Source organism: Platalea leucorodia (genome assembly GCF_965183815.1).
Source record: "Platalea leucorodia genome assembly, chromosome: 4".
Lineage (NCBI taxonomy): Eukaryota > Metazoa > Chordata > Aves > Pelecaniformes > Threskiornithidae > Platalea > Platalea leucorodia.
This window is the reverse complement of record NC_138826.1, coordinates 17570062-17593302: the sequence shown is the minus strand read 5'-3', so window position 1 is coordinate 17593302 and position 23241 is coordinate 17570062. Positions and strand designations below refer to the sequence as shown.

The following is a 23241-nucleotide window of genomic DNA, read 5'->3' as shown; positions in this document are numbered from 1 at the left end:
AATGAATAAGGCCTATAACTCACTATGCTCTTGTTGAGCTGTCTTTTTACTCAGTCTTATAACCATCCCTCACCTGTGCCTTATCTTCTGTAGAGACTGCGGTACCAGCTATTGATTGGCTATGATTAACATGATTAAAGAAGTATAACCTCTGTAACTGTGCCAAAACAAAAAATGTCTCACATTTATGAACATAAATAATTGAGTCTTTTAATATACTGTTGATTATAAGTGATTGTCTAATTGGATAAGTTTGAATAAATATATGAATATGAGTTGGGCCCTAGGCAGAGCAAAGAGTTAGCCATGGTATGTACTAATTTATTACCAGAATTTAAATTTCAATTACCTGTAAAAATGCCTTTAAGGAGTGAAATGCTCACTTACAAACCATTATCCTTTGTTTCCACTTTTCTTACCCAGAACATAACTAGTTTCAAATGTATTACAATAGATCCTCAAAGCAGTAACTAAGAGTGATGTCCTCCAGAGTACTAGTGCTGGCAGCGTACTAATATATCCATTAGTATGCCAGTCATTGCCGTGCTGATCTTTTATACAGAATGTATTTAACTTTGCAGTCTGATTCACTTTCTGCTACATTTTTATGGAAAGACTTATTGAACTTTATTGATATTTCATGTTTCATGCCAAGAATCAATAACGTGATGCCTGGACAGCTTGTGGAGGTATACTGAACACTAACACACTAATACACTACAGAGCTATGTCAGGATTGCAAGACATTGTGACTGGAATGTTTCCAGGTGGTGAAAATCCAAAATAATTGGTTTTTAAGGGAGGGATGGAAGTGGAGGAGGTGGGGGAGGGATTTCTACTTGTTCTTTTTTCACATAACTATTTGTAAATTACTTTAACTAAGTCACCTGAAGGATATCAATTCAAGGTAGATAATGAATTGAAAGTATTTAATTAACTAGTAGCTCCATTAAATGTGCTATCCAGTAGGTATTTTTAATATCCTTTCACTTATTCAGATGTAAATGAAGAGTAATTCTGTAAATGAAAAGTGATTCTATTGACAGTAATGGAGTCAAATTGGTAGAGGTGAAGCAGCAAGCCCCAGATTAAGACATTGCTCTTTCACAGCTATTATTTAATAAAATTTCATAACAAATGTCATCCCAAATGGCATGTCTGTACCCTTTATGGAGCCAGTTACATTTATCGGCAAAAGAAAAAGAATACATTTTCCTTAAAATTTTTATGATAATAGTTTATACTTACTATGGTGCATTGCCTTCAATCCCATAATTATTGATATTGGTTGCTGCTGTAATCCCACATATAATGAAAGGAACTCCACCACTAATCAGGTAAAATCTGTTGAAAGATAATAACTGATATTTTAATTTGCCTGACTTGTAGTCAAATACTGCTTTTTAAATAATTGTACCTTCTTGAAGTATTTTGAGTATACAATATTGCTGAAATGTTAAACATGTCCCTAAAACCAGAAAGCAAAGAATGAAGTATTGTCACAATAAACACTGTACTTGATGAAGCAAGCTGCAGAAAGCTTAATATTTAAAATTAATATGGACCCACTTTTAACAATCTCTTGACTTACGTCTTTAGTAAATGTAGTTACTATTGCAGTCATATGAAGAACAAAACCTTGTCTAAGGAAAGAACCTACATCCCACATAAAGTTATTCCACTCACCTAGATATTTATATTTAATAGTTATTAAATATGTAAGCATTATAAATTAAAAATATGCAGACAAAGCACCTGTATTCACTTTAACCTGAAAATCTTCCCAGGGAAATTCAGTGAAATCACAGAAACATTTTCCTAATTCCCAGATGACGAAATTAAGTTCAGTTAGGCAAAGAGAAAAGGGGCAGTCCACTTGGCAAAATTTTTTTTTCTGCACAGAGGAGCAATCTGGAGAAATCAGGAGGATTAAACATCTCTTTGCATATACCACACTTTTCTTCACTCATTCAATGCCCAGCCTTGCATTAAAATGTGAAGGGCCTCTAAGACTTCAGCCAGATCTCATAAATATCCAAGAAGAGTGTTAAACTAAGTGTTAATCTTTCTGTAAAGACTTGTATTCTAAGACTGAAAGTACATAGTTTCACACCCCTTTAACCAGTTAAATGCCATTGAACTACTTGGAAGCAGCAGTCATTCCAATGTATTATCATTAGGCTACATTAAAGTCCTAGGGGATGTCTTACTGAAGTAGACATCCTGCATGCCTATGTCCAAATTCAGCAAAGTAAACCATCATCACATTTTCCATTTATATAAGCAAAACACAAAATTATGCATGGAGTACAGCACTTCCACGGCTGTGGTCTCTGAGGTGGAGAGCACGAACCCCGGTGTATGTGAGGCTACAGCTGGAAGGAATGCTGCTCAGCGACAAAAGGGAAAATGTTCCACTGCACCTAGAAGCTCAGCTGGTTCTCTGAACATCCTGACTCATTTTCTGGTTTAACCAATGCTCTTCTGTCAGTAGACAAAATTAGTTTCTTTTCAAGCCACTCCTCTGGTGCAGGAAACAGTACGCAGGGATACAGATGCTTCCCAGTCACTGCTATTATGTTGTCCATCAGGACTAAGAGGAACCTGATAATGTGGGGGGGACATTCTGACCAGAATCTGGCCACTAGTTTTCAATAATGTGTTATAAATATTGGGAAATTTCAAAGTCATTGCAAGGCAGGATTTTTACAGAAACAGAGTTATAGTAAGATTAAATAAATCAGCATTTAAATCAAACCCAGAATTACTGTTAGAATTTCTTAACCTCTTTTCCCCATCTCCTTCCGAAGCAGAATTAGAGGCCAGGCCTCAGAAAATTTCGTGTTAACATTTACAGTCAATCTTTCTCCTAATGGTCTAAGCTGTAAACAGAGCAGAGAACATCATCCTCCGCATTCATCAAAAAGCCCTTCAGATTTTATAACTTCGAAGTCATTAAGTATATATTTTTTCTTCAAACTGGGCTTATTCTATAGAGCTCAACAAATTCCAATGAACAAGCTGCCTCCTTACAAAATCCATTCATTCACTGCAGTTTAATGATTGTACATATCTTTTGACTTGAGCACATTGAATAAGCTAGTTTAATAGCTTATTATTATTTTTAACAAAGACATGTTCACTGACATTTTTGAAATTCAGGAAATGACTAGGGTAAGCAATGAGGCATAGAAAAGTTAGTCCCAATTCATCTAAGAAATAGTAAGGAGCAGAAAAATAGAAATACAGAAGCAAGTATAGAAAACTGCACTTCAAACTCATCTGAAGTGATTACACCATAGAATTTACCTACAATGCAACCTGTAATTTCATTTTTTGCAGTGCTGCCACTTTTTACAGATTGGATACATACATTTAAATCATATCCTTATCTAAAGTCTCAGACAAGCCAGTATTTGGGTGTTAGATAATCTACTTCGTATCTCACACTTTCAGCAGGCTGCTGAACACTACAGCAGTAGCGTCAGATGTTCTGGAAGCACTTAGCTACACAGTGCTTCAGAAATGTGGCAAAATCTAGCCAAATTCCCATCCTGGCTCATTGCTAAGATAAGAAAAATACATTCTAGAAATGACATAAGGTGAAGTCAAATGGTTTCAGTGTACCTGAGACGCGCTGTACTGATACCCAGCACAGCACACTGCCTGCCCTGTCTCATTGAAAAAAAAAAAAAAAAAAGTAAAAGAGCGACTAGAAATGACAGCGTATACAAATGATTCTTCATTGGTGGATTCGGGATTCCTGAAGGGTGAAGGGAAAAAAAGTCTGCCAAATAGAAGAAAAATCAGCAAGACAGGAATGGGATTAAAATAGAATGAACAGAAAATATAATCAAAGAAATGGAAGTTAAATTGTAAGAGCAGGAGTGCATACTCTTGACCCATTTATGTGAGCTCATGGATACCTTAAACAGTATATAAAGAAGAAAAGACCACACTGGGAAGTCACCAAAGAGAAGAAGCATTGTTCAAGAAGATCCATATAGGTGTTAGTTGTGAGGAAGTACCCTTACAATTAAGAAATTTAGTCCAGTCTTTGCAAACATTAGTTTCTACACAATCATTAGTTTTTATCAGTTTATTCTTTTTCACCCAGATGAGAAGATTAGGACCAATAATTTTGAAGAAAAAGCAGAAGTAGAATTGATAGGGCATGAATAAAAAGTGAAGAAAATGCAGATAATAAATAGCTATGCCTCATACTTATAGAAAACCTTTTATCTAAGAGAATCGAAGTGCTTCATAACATTAATTTAGTCTTACAGCCCCCTGTGTGGTCGATAAACATTATTATCCCTCTTGTACAGAGGAGAAAACAAGCAAGGAGAGATTAAGTGTTCAAGGTCACGCAGAAAATCTGTTTCAGAACCAGACTTCTTAATTCCCATCCTATGGTTAAACACAAGGCACCTCTCTATTACTGTAAATGAAGGGACTGAGCAAATCATGGCATCCAGGAGTTTGTCTCCAAGCCTAAGAAACACGATTGCCTCTCTGTGAGTTCAAGCAGGAGCAAGAAGAATATAATCTTATCTGAAGGATCCCCTGGTTAGGGTGGTTCCCTCCCAGTAATTCACTAAGCCTTGCCAGCGACTGCCTGTTACTCCCCACAAAGCCTGACTTGTGGAGGAGGAGCCCACGTGTGCTACTCCCTGTGCAGCCCTAATACTAACATCCACTGGTATTTTGTATAGCGCTGCCTGGGCATGTAGGCAGAGCAGATTTTCCAGACCAGTTAAAGTGGTCTGAGTGTAAGGGTCGTAACTGGAGAGACGCTGGGTTCTGCTGCTTTTGCTGCTGCAGCCAACTTTGGGTGTCTTTCAGCCATATGAAAGCAAAAGTAAGGGGCAATGCTCCTGTCCAGTGATGCTCATTCACAAAACAATATAATAAAGCAGTACTGGCAGGATGAACCTTGTAGATGGAGCAAGTACATGCTTTTCAAACATATTTCCCCTGCCCCTCAAGTATATTTTCTTATTTTGAAAATAACGATCGACCTTTTTCCTACACTGTTTGCCTAACTTACATTTACTACTTCCTCTTGTGACTATCTTTTGGTTTTAAAGCTTTAAAGGTCTATATCTTTTCGTTCACTAACCAGCTTTTGTCTTCCCATTACCTTTTCTACGTCTGAGTTAATTTTCTAATTCTTCTCATTAAGCCAGTGGGCTGTCTCCTCTTCACAAAAGAACATGCAGTAACTCAGGACCCAGAGCCAGTTTCATCTACTTGTGTTACTCTTCTACCATTCAAGAATGCAAACGGTGATACTCAGGCTACCAGTAACGAAACTCTGTAGGCAGCAGTAAGAAGACAGAAGAACCCTGCTCTGACAGATTTGACTGTTACGATGGAGCCAGCTAACACAGAGGGTTTGGCTGTAGTCAAGATAGCTGTGCATGCAAATCTTTAAAGACTGGGAAACCACAGGGAGGAAATTAAAACCTTTTTTCAGCTAAAATTTGATCTTGACAAGCAGTTAATTTATATAATATTTTAAAATTGTTTTACAGGGAAAACTGTAAACTATCTGTGGGATGATTTGGGGCTTTGAAGCAATTGCCAAGCTGTTGCTTCTATAGCCCTTGGGTAGAGTTTTTAAAATTGTACATTGTTGTTGCTGGTCACCCAGGGATGTCCCGATGATTCCTAGCAGGCTTTCATATCAGCGTACATTTATTTACTGAAGCTCATTCTATCACATCTTCAGTAATATTGTTATCCAAGCTAATTAGATTAAAGCTAGCCTGGTAGGCCTCAGCATGCTGCACTTGCACCTCTTAGCTGCAGTGTAGGCAACACCTACAGCCTGCAAACTGGGCTATGCAGACACGCTTAAATGATGTGCAGTAATTTGTGGAGGGAGGAATCATACTCATTGAGCATTAGAGGGAACGCCTAAGTTCCTGCTGCAGCTGCCTGAGACCAGTAAGTACAATATTTTTATTACATGCACTGACACAAACACAAAAAAGCCCCAACAGAGCAGCAGACACTGCTTGAGGTGATGTCCCTCTGTTGACATCATGGCTTACTGTTTTCCAGCTTCCTTTCAGCAAGAGCTCTTCTTGTAAGGCAAACCCTACCACAAAATACTGGGAGCCACATAGCCAATCTGATAGAAACAGGATAATGTCAGCAAGAATGACTGCAATAGCCTGCAGGCAGCATCCATTCTGCTAACTTAACATACAGTATATTCTTCTGAGTTCATTTCCACAAATATTACTCAGTAAGTCAGCAAGTAAAAGGAGAGTTCCTCCCAGTGATTAATTTCTTGCTTGAGTGTCTGGCTATTCTCTAGCCCAAAATTGTTTCCAGATTAAGAACCTTGACTCTGGAATGAATTCTTCCAAAAAGGACCAGACCTTGGCTTTGTAGGTGTAATGCAAGCCTGATTTTAAGGTTGGTGGTTTTTTGGGGTGTTTTTTTTGTTGTTTTTTTTTTTTTTTTTTCCTGCAGAGGTTGGCAGAATGGCAATGTATCAGGAAGTGATTTAATAGCTTCAAATAGTCTTTATTGCAGACATTACTTGATTAAAATGTATGTATATTTAAAAGTATTCCTCTCTGCATGCACAAGTCTAGAAAGGTACATGTTAGATATATCAGTGAAACATTAATTTCTTTCCTTTTCATCAGTACAAAAAAAAGATTTATCTATTTAGCTCTACTTACTTCTAGGGCACAGTTCATACAGGAAGAGATGTCAATCTATTAGCCACTTGCAAAATAAATATGAAAATAAAAGAGGAGTCACAGCAAGATGACTTTCCCTTTTATTTTTCCTTGAGCTGGGATTTGATTTTAACATCTTTGTAAAATAATCCATACAGAAAATGGTCATTAACTTCTGAGCTAACCAGATGCCACAGTTCAAGTACCCGACAGGCAGGCAGGCAGACAAGTAGCTGCTCTGTAGAAAGCTGAATTTATGAACCTGATTTTCAAATTATTGTTCCTGAATTTTTCATGCATCACATCATTTCATAGTCCTTTTTCCTGGGAATTTTGATAAAATAAAAAGAAGAGTTTGTAGAAATAGTGGGATTTTGAAAATGAACTTTTCATTTAAGAAAAAAAAATTATCATTTTGAATCCTATTCCCAGATAGTCTTGACTTATGAACATATTTACAAATACCATGTTAGTTTTGCTTCATGGCCTGGCTGAAGAGAAATAGCCTGTATTTCTTAAGTGCTTTTACCCTGTCTGCAAAGTAGAATATAAACATGAAGAATACACTAGAAAAAAAAAGGAAAAACAGTCTACTAATAATGCTAAAATAAACTTTAATATTGCAAGCCAGACTCTAAAAGGTAAATAATAGCACAATTAAGAGTTGTGTGAAAACTCTATTTAGCATGTTTATGTGGCAATATCGTTATTCTTTTTAACTGCCTGTTAGCAGTCCGTTTTTTTTTTCCATAAAGCATTTCACTCATTCAGCATGGAAGGAACAAAGAGCACTGGACAGGTAGTTATTCGTTTTTATATATATCCCATCTTTCTAGATCTTATTGCAAATTAAGAGCTTCACAAACATTAATTAATTAATCTTCATAATGTCCTTGTGAGAATATGTATAATCTTCTCCATTTAGAGGCAGAGACTAAAACACAGAGAGCTGAATGACAAAACCATTAAGAAAAGTCTCTTCAGATTTGTTTGCTCAACTTAAGATGCCCAGGCCTCCATTTGATAAAACTAGGCTCTAATTTTTTATTAAAATTGGCCATGACATAGGAGTTCAAATACTTTGCTGGATCTGCCTTTAGAGACTCATAATATGGGAAACTGGGCAATAAAGTGGGAGAATGGTAGTCAGCGTCAGAAGACATGAAACCTCACCTATCAAATGGCTTCAGAAACACTTGCCTCTCTCATGCGAGCCCATTGCACTAGATATTCATGCTGAGCTTCTCTTCCTTTCTGTCTATATCAGATGTTGTCTCATGCATTGCCATTTAGGTAGCGTGAGAGTTTAGGCCCTGCTAGTGGAGGAAGCCAAGAGGATGTGCTGAAGCTATTTCTATTCAACTTCCTTGGTTAGCAACCTTCATGGCTAGTGTAGCTGTATGTCTACTTCAGTATTTTGCAGATGAAAAGGAATTTACAGACTGGCAGCACAGTTGCATTTTGCTGTACTATGACCCTGTCAGACAGTCTGAGCCAGCAGAGAGGACAGAGAAACAAAAATACATATACCAAAAAAAAAAAAGAATTAAAATTTAAAAAAGAATTCAAGAGCTCAAAAAAAAATGTTTAGAGAAAATTAAGAAGAAAGAGAAGGGAGTTTCATTTACGTAGAGCTAACTGTATTGTCACTTGGTGAGCTAGACCAACTTGAAGAGCCATTGTATCTAAGAAGCAAAAGACCTTGCCTTTTATTTTTCTATTTTATTGGACAATGCCTTGGGGGCTGTTGGAAATCGAAGAGAGAGATGATTCTTACAGTGCATTTCATGCTGCAGTTTAGCTCTATTGACTTCTACACCTGCTCAGGCTTAATAAATAAATAACTTCAGTCAGGGTAAGGAGGTACTTATGCTGAATGTACTTCTGAAGGAAAGAAGTAAATAAAATATTAAGCAGTATGGAGAAAGAAAATATATTTATTAGCACTTCTTAAAGAATCTATCTATATTTTTAAAAGTTTGAAAAGATCATGGAGATCTCAGAGAGAAAACTGTTTTTGTTAATGCTTCAATAGAAATAATAGGAAGACAAATAATACTCATGCTTTGAGTATTTTCTGTTTGCACAATCATTTTATCCCTAGGGAACACAACAGGCCTTTCAGTTCTGTTTCCACAGATAATTTCTAGAAGTAAAATGGCTGATACCCTTGTTCTGAGCAATTCATTGCTACCTCATTTTTCCAGGCATTTGACTATGGCGTAGAGCTGTTAGCCGAAATTATTTTGCAGTTCCAGCCTACTGAATCAAACACAACTGCTTCACGGAGCATTGCAGTACACCTTTAGAAAGTCAATTACCATCAAGATGTCCTTCTGCCTTTCAAAGGGGAGAAAAGGACCATTAACCTATCAACCCTCATCAAGACAAGAAATTCTGATAACAGCCTATATATGACAATGCCATTTTATATAATATGAAAGTGAAATGAAAAGTAAAGCATGCAAAGATAGTAAGTCCTGTACCCTTATATTCTTATGTATTTAATACTTGATTCACGTTATATTAGTATCAATGTTTTATGACTGTCAGTAGAATCACCTTGAATTTTAAATAGAAAATATGGATTTCTTTGGTTTTACTTGATCTAATATTTCATTAAGCCTGCCAAAGGAACCAAATGAAATGACTAGCAGGAGGAAATATATTTTAATTTGGATCAACTGTGAAAGTCACTGACAGGGGGTTCTGGTCTATGTTCTCCTATGACTAAATTATGAAATAATGTTTTTTAAAAGGAATTTATGTCAATCCCGTATTTTATTATGGCAGTCACCAATGCAACTCCCTGAATCCTGCTGTGTTTTATGCATTGTTGAGTTCGACACTTGCTTCGTAGGCAACATATTTTTTTGTCAAGAAGAATGCTTTTTATTCTGCAGTAATTTTTTAAAATTTCAAACAGACCAGTCAAGTCTTGTTTTGTAATTTTTACATCACCTGAAAATACACTATTTTCAACTTTCACAGGAGGAGAACCTTTGGAGAGTTGTTTATTCAGAAGTTATTTATTCACTACTTGGTATATTTTTGGTTTTAGGTATGAAATCTATTTGTTGTATTAAAAAGAGATATTCTGAGACCTTTTTTTTTATTGTGAGCTGTATTGCCAAGTTAGAGCTGAATAATTTTGATTGCATGAGTTTCACAGGTAATATGCGAAACTGTCCATTTTCTAGAGAATAAGTCTTTTAGTTTTATTTTCTGTTAAGTTCTTTTGTTGTACATGCACAGAATGATTCAGAAGATATTCATGACCAAGCAATCGATGTCATAAAGATAGGGACTTTACTGGTAGACCCAGGTGGCTTGTTAGATTTGCTTAGCTGAGCATTCAAGACAGATGTGTGCAAACAGACAATGAACAGAGAATACAGGAACTCCTGGGAAATATCTCTAGGGAGGACACGTTAATTCTCCCAAATTCGTGTCTTCTTTTCCTTTTATTCTTATACAAATCAATGACCTTATATGAAGGGCAAGATTTTTGCCCACAGTGCCAGAGGGAGCTGAAATTGTTTAGAAGAAAGAGAAAAAGACAAGAAATACTTCAGAGATGTGAACTTCCACAAAAACTACATTGTTAACTTGCACATTTTTTGCAAGCCTTGTATCTTGTGATGCAATATTAAGCCCCTGTTCCAGAGGGCAGGTGATAAAGAATCTCAGCTTTCTCTACTGAACTTTTATGTGGGCACAGAAACAACTGAAATCTGATTTCCTACAGATTTTGTCTTATGATTGTCTTTTGTGTATAATACGGTACAAGGTCCTCTTGAGATCTTTCCCATAGTTATGCCATCTCTCTATCATCTCTCTATCATCTCTCTATCAGCCTTCCCTTATTTTGAGATATTTATCTTTGTGATTCACCTGCTCATCTAGTCATGTGAAACTTACAGGAGCTGAATGATCTCTACCTATCTCAGGTTGACTAGCCAGTTATTAGACAAGGAAATTCTCAATGACAGTCACATATTTAAACAAACTGTTTCTTTAAGGAGATCATAATATAAATAAGAATAAATTTCCATTTTTCCATTACAGATAATTATAGACAAAATGTGAAAAATGTGAACTTTAATGGTTCAAAAACTAGCAGACAAACAGGAATCTTCAACTCACTGTTTTCAAAAAATGTCCTGGTTTTTACACTAATACCACAATTTTTACTTTAGTTTACTGATTCTTAAATGATGAATGTTGGCATTACTACTTGCAGAGAAAAACAGTAGCAAGAAAGCACAACTCCAACAAGCTAAAAAGCATTTTTATCTCTTTGGCTGGTCCTGAAACATTTCAAGCATCTTATAAAGCCTGTTTGATTGATACAGGCCATTAAAATAACGTGTTTAGGAAATGTAATGTTGCCCCATGAAATCTGCCATTTCTGCCCCAAAAAATTGCCTTTCTTCAATGAAAATGAAAATTACAGCTTCACACATAAGTGTATGTAAAACTGCTGAATGCATCAGCTGGTTTCTGTCACATAACAGTGATTGGGTGGTTACTGTTACACAGAATACTCTCAGAAATACTTTCAAATTATACATGTTCTGGCCACCATGTAACGTACATATTTCTAATATTTAGTAGATTCATATTTAATATATTCATATATCCTTATAAAGTGCTTTGTTATGAAGTTTACAGAACAACAGTAAATTTCATCTCTTTACCTAGATTTGTTCAGCGTATCATATGCATATTCTTAAATGATACCCACCCACAATACTCAAGACATATTTATACTGTCTGTGTATAGATAATATATGGAGGTACCTCTATTGGCTTTTAAATATTAAAACTTCAAAGTATTAAAGCTTCAAAGTATTAAAACTTCAAAGTATTAAAGCATTCTTAGTGTCTCTGAGGATTTTACCAATAAGGTAATAAACCCCCCAATATCCTTAAAATATTGTTAAGGATTAGGTGCTACATCACCAAAATTAAACTGAGTTAGTGTTTCAGGCTTCTGCATCTCTAGTTTTACAATTATGTGCTAATCACAATTTACTTCTACCTTCCATCTATTGAGGTAATTGGGTTTATTTTCAACTGCATGTATCTAAAATCTAATCACACAGCTACAACAAGATGTAACCTCAGGCAAAGTGAGAGAACAGTCTTGTTTAAGACATGAAGAAACCACACACTAAAAAATAATATCATTTTGATTATTAAATCATCTTGGTCTATGAGAAGTATTCAGTCACAAACCCACAGGGCCATTTAAAATCGAAAAGCATTTATGCAGAAGATCCATGGAAACCACAAAACCCTTTCTGTTGAATCTTTCCAGCTACCAAGCTTTTGTCGTCGACAAATCAAACCCACATTTTTAGAGAAAAGATGAAACAGTTTCCAGAAAGGAATTGTTTCTGATGTGAAAAGCATACAATCAGTTTTTAAATTTCTCTAAAGTCCATATTCGGTGCACAGTAAAGGAAGGGACTCTGTGCTTTATTTTGGTTCCCATTTAAAAATATTTCAATTTTTTTTTAATAGTTCTAATATATTTAGGGTTTGCTACAGGTCTGAGTTAAGGAGGGGGCATCCCTGAAAGTTAAGAAAAAATAGTACCTCAAACATCAAAGACATGATTTCAATCATAGAGAATACTGCTTTCAATCATAAAGAAAACCACGCAGAAACACTTTCAGGTGATATCAGTGCAAGGCACAGGTCTTAACATCCTAAAATACACCCTAGATGACTTGACATATTGATTCTGAAGGCACCATGTTTTTGCTTTATTTACCCATACTGCACAATGAAAAATCTAAACGCAGGTATTCTGTGTAAGGTGTCTGTATAAGTTAAACATGTTTGTGTTTTTTTTTTTTTTCTTTTTTTGTATTTCTACCCTTATATTGTCTTTGTTCACAAATACTTGCTGAGGAAAAAATACCTAAGTACTTATATGGAGCAGCAGAACAGAGTAGAGTGCCTGCCTCAAGATTTAACTTGCACTCCACAAAGACTAGAGTTACTGAAAATTTATGCACCAGAAATTTAAAATGGGAAGCTGCGAAGTATAGCTCAGGTAAAAACCCCAAACTATCAAGATGGAACATTTCAATTTTTTTCCAACCAGAAATTCTTCTGAATATCTATTACCTAATCACTTCTAAATATTGACTTTAACTTCCCTTTCAGCATAAGAAGACATATCAAAAATGTTGGCATCTCCCATGAATGATAGTTCAGTTTTACAGCTGGCCACATTTGGACCATGTATATATAGTATATGCAACCACTACTTACACCTCAACAGACTCATACAGAAAGAAAACATTAGAAATCTAAAACTTACTAATGTGATTAATTGTGAATAACTACTCTGCTTGACTTGGTAATTAGATGGTATTCCAACATTTTTTAAAGCACATTTTATTACTTCCTGTCATTTTTCACTTAGGAATCCTTAGTAATGACAGCTTCATTTTCATGTATTTCAACATTCCTCAGTTTTGCTATTTGAAAGAAAGCTGCATTTCCTTTTCTTCATGGCTTAAGTATTAACTGGACCAAGTAATTTTAAACCCATATAACAACGATTAATGTATTTGGATATTTTTCTAGCATAATAACAACAGCCTTCACAGAACTGAATGCATCACATTTTTGTTATAGAATCATAGAGTTGTTTAGGTTGGAAAAGACCTTTAAGATCATCCAGTCCAACCATTAACCTAGCACTGCCAAGTCCACCACTAAACCATGTCCCTAAGCACCACATCTACCTGTCTTTTAAATAACTCCAGGGATGGGGACTCAACTGCTTCCCTGGGCAGCCTGTTCCAGTGCTTGACTACCCTTTTGGTGAATAAATACTTTGTAATATCCAATCTAAACCTCCCCTGGCACAACTTGAGGCCATTTCCTCTCATCTTATCACTTGGTACTTGGGAGAAAAGACCGACCCCCACCTCACTACAGCCTCCTATTGTAGAGATCAATAAGGTCTCCCCTCAGCCGCCTCTTCTGCAGACTAAACAACCCCAGCTCCCTCAGCTTCTCCTCATAGGACTTGTTCTCTACACCCTTCACCAACTTCGTTGCCCTCCTCTGGACACGCTCCAGCACCTCGATGTCCTTGTAGTGAGGGGCCCAAAACTGAACTCAGGATTCGAGGTGCGGCCTCACCAGCGCTGAGTACAGGGGGATGATCACTGCCCTAGTCCTGCTGGCCACGCTATTCTTGATACAAGTCAGGATGCCGTTGGCCTTCTTGGCCACCTGGGCACATTGCTGGCTCATATTTAGCTGGCTATCAACCAATACGCCCAGGTCCTTTTCCACTGGGCAGCTTTCCAGCCACTCTTCCCTGTGCCTGTAGCACTGCCTGGGGTTGTTGTGACCCACGTGCAGGACCCAGCACTGAGCCATGTTGAACCTCATACAGTTGGCCTTGGCTCATCGATCCAGCCTGTCCAGATCCCTCTGTAGAGCCTTCCTACCTTCAGGCAGATCAGCACTCCCACCCAACTTGGTGTTGTCTGCAAACTTACTGAGGATGCACTCAATCCCCTCATCCAGATCATTGATAAAGATATTAAACAGAACTGGCCCCAATACTGAGCCCTGGGGAACATCACTTGTGACCAGCCGCCAACTGGATTTAACTCCATTCACCACCGCTCTTTGGGCCCAGCCATCCAGCCAGTTTTTTACCCAGTGAAGCGTATGCCCATCCAAGCCATGAGCAGCCAGTTTCTCCAGGAGAATGCTGTGGGAAACAGTGTCAAAGGCTTTACTAAAATCCAGGTAGACAACATCTTTAGGCATAACATCTGTTAGGGCATAACAAAGTTCCATACCTTCTTAATGCTACACACATTGGCTGGTCAGTGCACACTGACCAAGGTGAGCAAAAAACTATTATTCATAACAACATGCCCCGAGGCAAGAAACAATTTAAAGTTTAGTTTGGTATAGTGAACTATTATACCAAGTGAACCTGCTACTTTAAGTGATAGTGAGAGAAAACCATGTGTGAATACTCAATAATCAGGTGCCTGGACTCTCTTCTGTGATCGGGAAGGCAGACTCTCTTTCCTTGAATTAGACAATTAAGGGTCAGCCATCACATCTGAGTGCTGTGAGCACTGGATATTCAGTATTCTGGTATTAGCACAAATGGTGCTAATTTCCTTATGAGGTAGAGATACTTCCAATTTGCACAGATGGAAAATCACTTTCGTCACAACTCTATTAGATTCTTATTTCTGCAGTTTTTTAGAAATTTGTTAAACTTCTGGAAAGGCTGAAAGAGTCAGGACTAGAGAATGAGTCCTCATGGACTGTGGCAGAATGAGGTGGCCACCACATGATGAGTTTCTTTTGCTACTCCTTATATTCTTTCATCAATGGTTTAGATATACTGTGTCCAATTTGATGAGAATTACTTGTGTTTATAAACATGGTATTTATATATTTTACATTATGTAGCTATGAATTTGAATGATGTTCTCTTAAACTCACGGGGTTTTTTTTCATGGGATTAAGAGTGATTATTTTGTGCTTTATTTCAGACTAGGTTACAGCCCTCACATTTCATGTTTGTGGTCCATTCAAGATGAAAGCTAAATGGAAACAGAACTAGGATGGGAGGAAGAAATAAGGTCCTTGGAGATTTTCAAAACTTGACTGGATGAGGCCCTGAGCTAACTTTTAAGTTTGATCTGCTTTGAGCGGAGAGTTAAACTAGATGACTTACAGATGTTTCTTCCAAACTTATTATTTTTATGATTCTATGGTTAACTTATTATTCATTGTTATCTTTTCAATCTTATGAGGGTCCATCCATACTAGCTGACAATGCCGAGAGAAGACCTCTTTAGACCTACTGCTTTTCTAGTTTATATCACTCTGTAAATTGAAACATATGCACTACTCAGAGTAGACTGATTCACAGGTGAGTGAGCATAGCTTGAAAATTCCTATAATTAAAAGGCTATGTACCTAGAGCCAGCCTGAGTTCTTCAGAAGAATGCAGTGTATTATTAAAATGTAACTGAGATAGGACAGGATTGAGGTCAGAAAAAGACCCCACTTCACATCCCATCAACAACTCCTACAGCTGTGACTGTAGCCAAGAATAGTTGCAACAAAAGAAAAATTTGTGCTATGTGTAAAATCTATTATTGTATCAGATAAGTTGTGCATCCATGACTTATGTAAGTGTTCCTACTGACTTTGGTCAAGCTCCATATGAGCGAGATGCAGACTTGCATGATTTCATCCTACACAATTGCATTATTCTTTTGCAGAAACTAATCTATCCTCTAAAGAATCTTAGCGAAGTTTCATCCTTACAGTTTGCAAAAAGGAAAAAGAAAACCTTATATTAGGATTTATGCAATGTTATCCACTTCTACAACTTCCAATTTATCATCTTGACAGATATCCAGGTAGCCAAGAACTTAAAATGTTACCAAGCAGGTGTTATTAAATGTAACAAGCAGCAGTGAAGCATTAAAGCATGATGGAAATAACTTTCCCTCATGGTTTTATGGCTTTTGGCTTCTTTCTGGAACACTTTTCCCTTCATATTCCATAGTATGTAATTCAATCTGCTAATCTAGAAGCAGCAAAAAGCATTCCCTTTTAAATGCTATACATAAAAGAATGATTATTGATTACCCTGCTATTAAATCATAGACAAACTGTATTCAATTACATTGAATTGGTAAAATTGAATTTATTGGTAAAAATTCAGGTTGAAATTTTGTCCTTAATTCACCCTATTGAAAAGAATCAAAGGTACAATTGCATGAGTTCATGAGTGTCAACCCCAATTTTTAGCTTTAATGTTGAGGGATTTTGCTGTTGTCGGTTTTAGTCTTACCAAGTTGAGCTATGGGAACTATTATATATACGATGATGGCATGAACATTTGCTTTTTCCTGTTGTTTAAAAACTGACATACACAGAAATCTATTTTTGGTGATCCCTATCCCAGATTTTAACCAGAAGCAAAACCAAAGCTTTTTCCATCATATATAAAAAGGTCAAAGGGTAAGTCTCTAAAAAATCACAGGGTTTCTTGGAGCACTCAGCCAGAAGTGATCATGAAACTTTGAAAGAAAAGGACAAGCAGAGATAGAGGAGCGTTATCTTTATAAATAAATAATAATTGAGAAATATTAATTAAAAGCTAGAAATGACATGTCATTTCCAGAATGTTACGGCGTTAGTAATGCAGAAAAAGGAGATCTGAAAAGGAATGAACAGCAGTCATTGCCATCTTCACAAAACTATAAGAACATCTCGTTGCTCAGCTTTCCAGGTCAAAAGGCTGCCTAGCTTTGCTAGATACAATAATTGTTACCGGATTTGGCAATGCCAGAACCTCAGAAAAAAGTAAAGTGTTCTCTCTAGTTGGAAAACACTCTCTTAAATACATGAAGAGGGAATATAGCTAATTGGTTGCTTCTTCAATATCACTAATGGAAGACTAAGAGTCTATATGAGCAGACAAGCTTAATGTCATTCTTATATGAGACAACAAGAGTATGATACGCCACATTAAATAGTCTAAAATGCCTTACATATGAATTATAGCCAGTATGGGGTAGCTATTCTGAAAATAACAGTGGTAGTAATTTGCTCATGATTCCTGTCCCTTATCCTTTTGATTCATGAGAATGAGTTTTACTGACATCAGTAATCCCAGAAATCAAATTCCAAAGTGGTATGCATAAATATTTCTTGGAAATGAACTCTTCCTGTATAGGTATTTTTTTCTGAATATGTCTGTAAACTCATCTAATATGAAGAAGCAGCAAGATCCTATGACTGACCACTCATGACTCATATAGTTAGCAAATACCACAAATTCAGGGACCCTCCATAATCAACCTATAAAACAAATGATTGCAAAAGTAAAAGACTAGAAGATAAATTAAAGCAGTAATTATATCTGAACAAATTATTATCTGCTTAGAGATTTATAGGCATAAATTTGTGGATAATGTTCTTGGTGAATTACCTATATCTACTCACACAACTACTTGTAATAAGCATAGCTACCAGTCAAGGCATGTTGCAACAGGAAACTACTTCTTACATTTCATATATTTTCCACAAAAATCATATAGAATATTCAAAGGTAAATCTTCCAATTTCTTGGCATTGCTTATAAATATTGAGAAGCAAACACAAATGATCTTCAGTAATCATAGTTCTCCTACCTCCTAATCAATAGATAAAACAATAACTAGGTGTCTCTCTAATCAATAGATAAATAAGCCAGGTATCTCGTGAGCTCAGGTTTTCTTTCACAAAAAAAACTAAGCCAACATTCACTTTCAGATAAATAGTTAAAATCTTGAATGATTCCCTGAGTACCAAGTGTGATCGAATAATAATGGCACCACCCCTTTATCTTGAGTGAGTACTCAATCAATACAGGCATAAAGTTTAATCTGGACATTCTATTTTGCTAAGGTATACTAAATATTATATATTTAAATTCTTTTAATCTGTATCATTAAAATTCCAGGGAATTCACCAAGTTTTATTTGTAAGTATCAATAAGCAATAACTTCCATGCATGAACCAAAATCTTCCTGTGATTATATATGTGTAACTCCCAGTTATTCACTGAACACTATCATTGCTAAAAACATTTATATGTGCATAAAAAGATATATTTGTTTTTTATTGCTAGTTTATTTGAAGATAACCCATGTACTTTTTATTGTTATCATTTGATCTTGGAATCTAATATTATCTTTAAGCCAAAATTACTTTATGGAATAGTGGCAATGTATTGGTAAATGCAAAAACCTAGTAAGACCTATGCCATGCTGGAATTTAAATGCATAGTGGTTGTACTGTGCTGCAGTTATTACAGACTATTGAATAATTCCATATTATACTATTTGATTACCTGCAGTGTTCTAGTTTCTGTGACACTGCAGTTCATCAGTCCGCACAACATACTTCACAATTCTTCATGTCTTATGTTTTCTTGCAACATCGCTGTTTTCATTACAGTTAAGCTGGATGTATACAGGCACCCACTTAAAAGAGAAGTGTCCTGTAACAAGCTTTAAGTTCCATCCTTCTCACATAACAATTTTCATAAGAAAGAACTGGTATCTAATGTGACCCTGGCTTCATTTAAATAAAACAAATGATTCATTTTTAAATTTTCTTAATAGCAAATGAGTACAATCATCCACAATTAAAAGTCAGATAGCCTTTTCTGTAACTGTGGTGAATATTATTTCATGCAGATGGGAATGCTTAGTTCTTTGTCCATACTACAGCAATAGACACATTTGAAATTATCTTATGCATTTCTTGTTACAGCTGTTTGCGTAATCAAGTTTAATCTATATGACACCAGAGAATCGTCTGAGAAAATACTAGCTCTTTCAAATCTGATAAAGTTTTCTACAAAGCCCCCACTGGAGTTTGAATATATTATCTTCAAGGATTTTTAGAACTTGCAAAATTTCCAATCAGCATTTTACATTTTGCCTGGAGCAGCATATCAAAGCATGGAGTGTTTTATCAAGCTTACCCTACCCTCTAACTTATCCTCTACAATTATGTATATGACTAGCTTGAATTCTGGCAAATGTTGAGGCAAGGAATAGTGTGATAAGAATTCTGAATTTCCAGGAAATACCTAGATGTGAACTCATGATAAAAGCAGCTGAAAATTCAACCTAATACAGTTCTGCAGATCAGCATGTTGCAGTTGCGTCCTTTCAAATCTGGAAATATCATAGGAATCGTTATAAGTCTCCCTGAAGCTCACAACTTTGCAAGCTTGCAAATGCCATAACTCATGTTGTTAACAATTTCTAAGTCCAAAGACCATAATTCCCTCATTAAATGACCAGGTATCACTCAGATGTTGTAATTTTCTTTTTTGGCTATGTTTGTCAATAGCTTTACAACTGCGGAGAGTTTCAGTTGAAAGTCTTGATACGTGACTTGCTATGCTGTTTAATAGCTTGTTTACAAGTAATAAGTTGACATTTCTTTTGCAATAACCATAAACCATTTCTTTTCATCTATGCTAAGTGGCTCAGACACTATTCTTTAAACAAAGAAGATAAAACTTCACCTTCTACCTCAACATCTCTTAAAGATTTGGTATAATTGAATTTCTACTCTGGAAAGCATCAACATTGTGTGTATCTATCTTGCCTGTACCGTAGCTAATGAAGTTATGGTAGTAACAAAATCCTTTTTCTACTTTGATTGTAACATGCTCTTGAAATAAGATCAAATCAAAAGAGGAACCTCTGTTCCAGGCATCATTCACTTAAACCATTTGGTCAGATTTGAAGAATAGTTTTGCCAACTAGAAAATGAGAACAAACTTTTGAAATACTTCCAGTTTGAGGCTTGATTCACAAACCAGATGAAGTGAAACTAAAAGTAAAGCAGGTGGCTCTTTTACCATTTTGCTCTTAACGGAATAATTCAGTCACTCGCCTTGAAGATGGGGAAGCAAAGTTCTAATTTTTTTTGCTTGTTTGATTCAGAGTAGGCAGGAAAATACCTCCACACTATGACACCACAGACTGGCAATCCAATGCCACCTGCAATGAATATTCACATGGCCTATGCAAAGTGCAACAGCTTTCTCAGGGTACCACTGACAATATATTGCTACTGTGAATCTCCTCAATATTTTAATATTTTGTTTTTACTGAAAAAGTTCTTGTGTGGAACAATTAATTCAAAGCTGAATTAAACATTTTCTTTGACCTAAGATAATTTTCCCCATATGATGGAAATGCATTTAGCTTCAGGCTGAAATTGAATAAGAAGAACTCATGAAAATGTTTCCCTTGTCACCATTTTGTACTCTTTTCCACTGCAGATCTTTCAGTTATGTTGCTAGCTAGCAATAAAATAGCTCTGGCTATACTCCATGACTCCATCTGACCATATATCAGCCTTTTAAGAGTGATCATATTAAATAGCTTGTCATATCAACAGCTTTTATACCTCAGGTGGCAGAATCTTTCTGGTCATTCTGGCTAAGGTCCCAGCATTACAATTCTTTTTTATTTGTTTGTTTGTTTTTGATTTTTTTTGAGAACTTGCCTAAATTGGTAGGCTGATAAGACACAGTATAGTCTGACTGATAAGATCAGCATTTCTGGTGGTACTGTTGTATCATTAGCTGTGTCATCTTTGAATGTCAGAGTTATTAAGATTGTCTTCAGAATACAGCATTGTTTAAAAGATTAGCTCTATAATTAAACCACACTAAAATTTTGAAATGGCTCTTATCCTTAGATTATTTTAATATCCAATATAATAACATATTTGTGTATTTTGATGTTGAATATAAGCCTTATTTTGGTGAATAAAACTAAAAAAATAGCCGGAAGGAAAACATGGCTTCTCTTACATTCAATTTTTATCAAATGCAAAAATTTAAAAAATGGTATTTTAGCAATATGGCCTTTCTCCTTCCTGGGAAATATGATAAATATTGAAACAAGAAACAGGGGAATAGTGATTTGCAGATAATATGTATGAAAGCAGCTGTTACACACTATGTTCTTTTTAGGAACTTACGGTATTGAGGCTATAAGCAGCCTTGCGAATACACAAGGATTGCAAAAACTTCCATTGTTCAATAATGAAGCAAACTAATTACAGCAGAATTTGAAAATGATCTAAAAATATACATTGGGAAAAAACAATTTTCTGGTCTTAACTTTCAATAACTAAAATAAGAAGTGTTGATGATAATACCAGAGACATTAAACTTCCTGATGACTGACTCTGCCCACATCAAAATATTCTGTCCTCTAAGCAAAGGATGCAATTAAGTATTTAAATTATAGCCAACTTCCTGAGCATAGTATAGCAGATTTGCAGTGAGACTGTTGGCTTACTGTACCATGGTTCATCCAACTGGCGAAACACTTACTTGCAGGGAGACATCACTTTCACTCACTCTCCAATGACAGAACTGTGTCTATGCTAATAGTAAGGAGTGAACAACAGAGATCTCCTCAGGGCTTCCGAGAATACTACCCTGGGGCATTTCCAATTTATTTCAACGTGTACAAACTATAGAGAGTTGTTAAGGAAAAGGCAGATAATCCCTTGGGATAATCAGGCCTAAATTTAAACTTTATAGAGGAGGTTTAGTATGTTCACTGTGGGAAGGAAAGATGGGCTTCTATGGATGAAGTTTAGGGAAATTAATATTTAAGGGCATACCATAAAGAAGAAAACAACGGATTGTAAATGATGCTTTTCATCTGGCCTCTTTCTCTCTCCCTCTCTCTCAATCATTATTTGATACAAGAAGACAAGAATTCATGAGAGCCAGTGCTAATGAAAAATGCACTAGAACTTAACTGCATTTCAGAGCTGCTGGTGTCAAGGGGACAAGTAATGTCTGTGTCTGTCAGAATGTAAATTAAGTCGCTTCATATGATTCACACTCAAGATCCAGAAAAGAACATGGCCAAGAAAATGACATGACGTATTGGGCAAACTTGTTGTTTAATAGAGAATTTGTTGGTCAAAATTTCAACCCCCATTACACTGCTATTATGCTGCAATAAATTACAGGCAACCTGTTATAACTGATAGGGGAAATTTTCTAGACCCTGAGAGTAACAAAGATCATTTTCTGAAGACCTTTTCAACCTCAGGAATATTAGAAACCATTAGTTAGTTTTATTCTAGGGTTTTTCTCTGGCAAAGGACATAATAATTCTTTAAAAAACTAAATACAAGAAGTCTTTAGTCTTTATAACTAGAGTGTTTTTAGTACCTCCATTATGGTGCAAAAACATCATGTGCCAATTTTCAATGACATCATGAATATTGTTGTGTGCAACTCAAATTCAGAAAATAGCCTGCTTTATTGGTAACTTATTCAGTAAAAATTGCCACACCATCAATTTGTGATGGAAGTCACAACACTTCCAGCCAGGGTCTCTTGGGACCTACAGTTAGGTAAATGCAGCAGTATATAGCAGTAGATCCATTTGTGCCCTTGAGTTGGTTTCCAGCTTGTCATAATTCAGATCAAGCATCTCAGCGTTCATCCTGAGACAAGCAGGGTTAACACCGTGAGCAAAGCACTAAGCAGATGCCATGACCCCTGTGGTATCATGCAAGTCTGTAAAATCTCCTCACTTCGAGGCAAGAGGCTCATCACAGGATTTGTCTACACAAACCAAAGGAGAGGGTTTTCCTGGATGTGAAAGTTTAGCATGGTTTCTCCTTTTTTCAGTGAAAGAATTTAGCATAATTCAGTGTCACAAAGATACTTAGCTACTGTTTAGCTGGATACTACTCATTAATGTTTGGTTAGCTAAGAGAAATAATGAGCCAGGGAATGACTGTGAAGAGCTGCTCCCACATTCACAGGAAGGGGGAGGATGCAAGTGGAGCACTATCACATCTTGCACATGCATGTGATCAGGGTGTAGGTTGTTAGTCATTGCTACACCATAAACAGAGCCCACAAGGAAGACCCCGTTGTTGCTACTTCCAAGACATCACTCAG

The 23241-nt window shown here is 36.2% G+C and overlaps 1 protein-coding gene across 1 annotated transcript in view; it reads right to left on the bottom strand.

Moving 5' to 3' along the window:
- Positions 1 to 23241, bottom strand: part of LOC309589876 (adhesion G protein-coupled receptor A3-like) — a gene marked incomplete at its 5' end in the record, with an annotated part of 283649 nt that overhangs the window by 5934 nt on the left and 254474 nt on the right. Inside the window, one exon of the mRNA XM_082310563.1 lies at positions 1249 to 1344. Within this exon, the coding sequence (XP_082166689.1) occupies positions 1249 to 1344 (96 nt within the window). The remainder of the gene's footprint in view (positions 1 to 1248; positions 1345 to 23241) is intronic.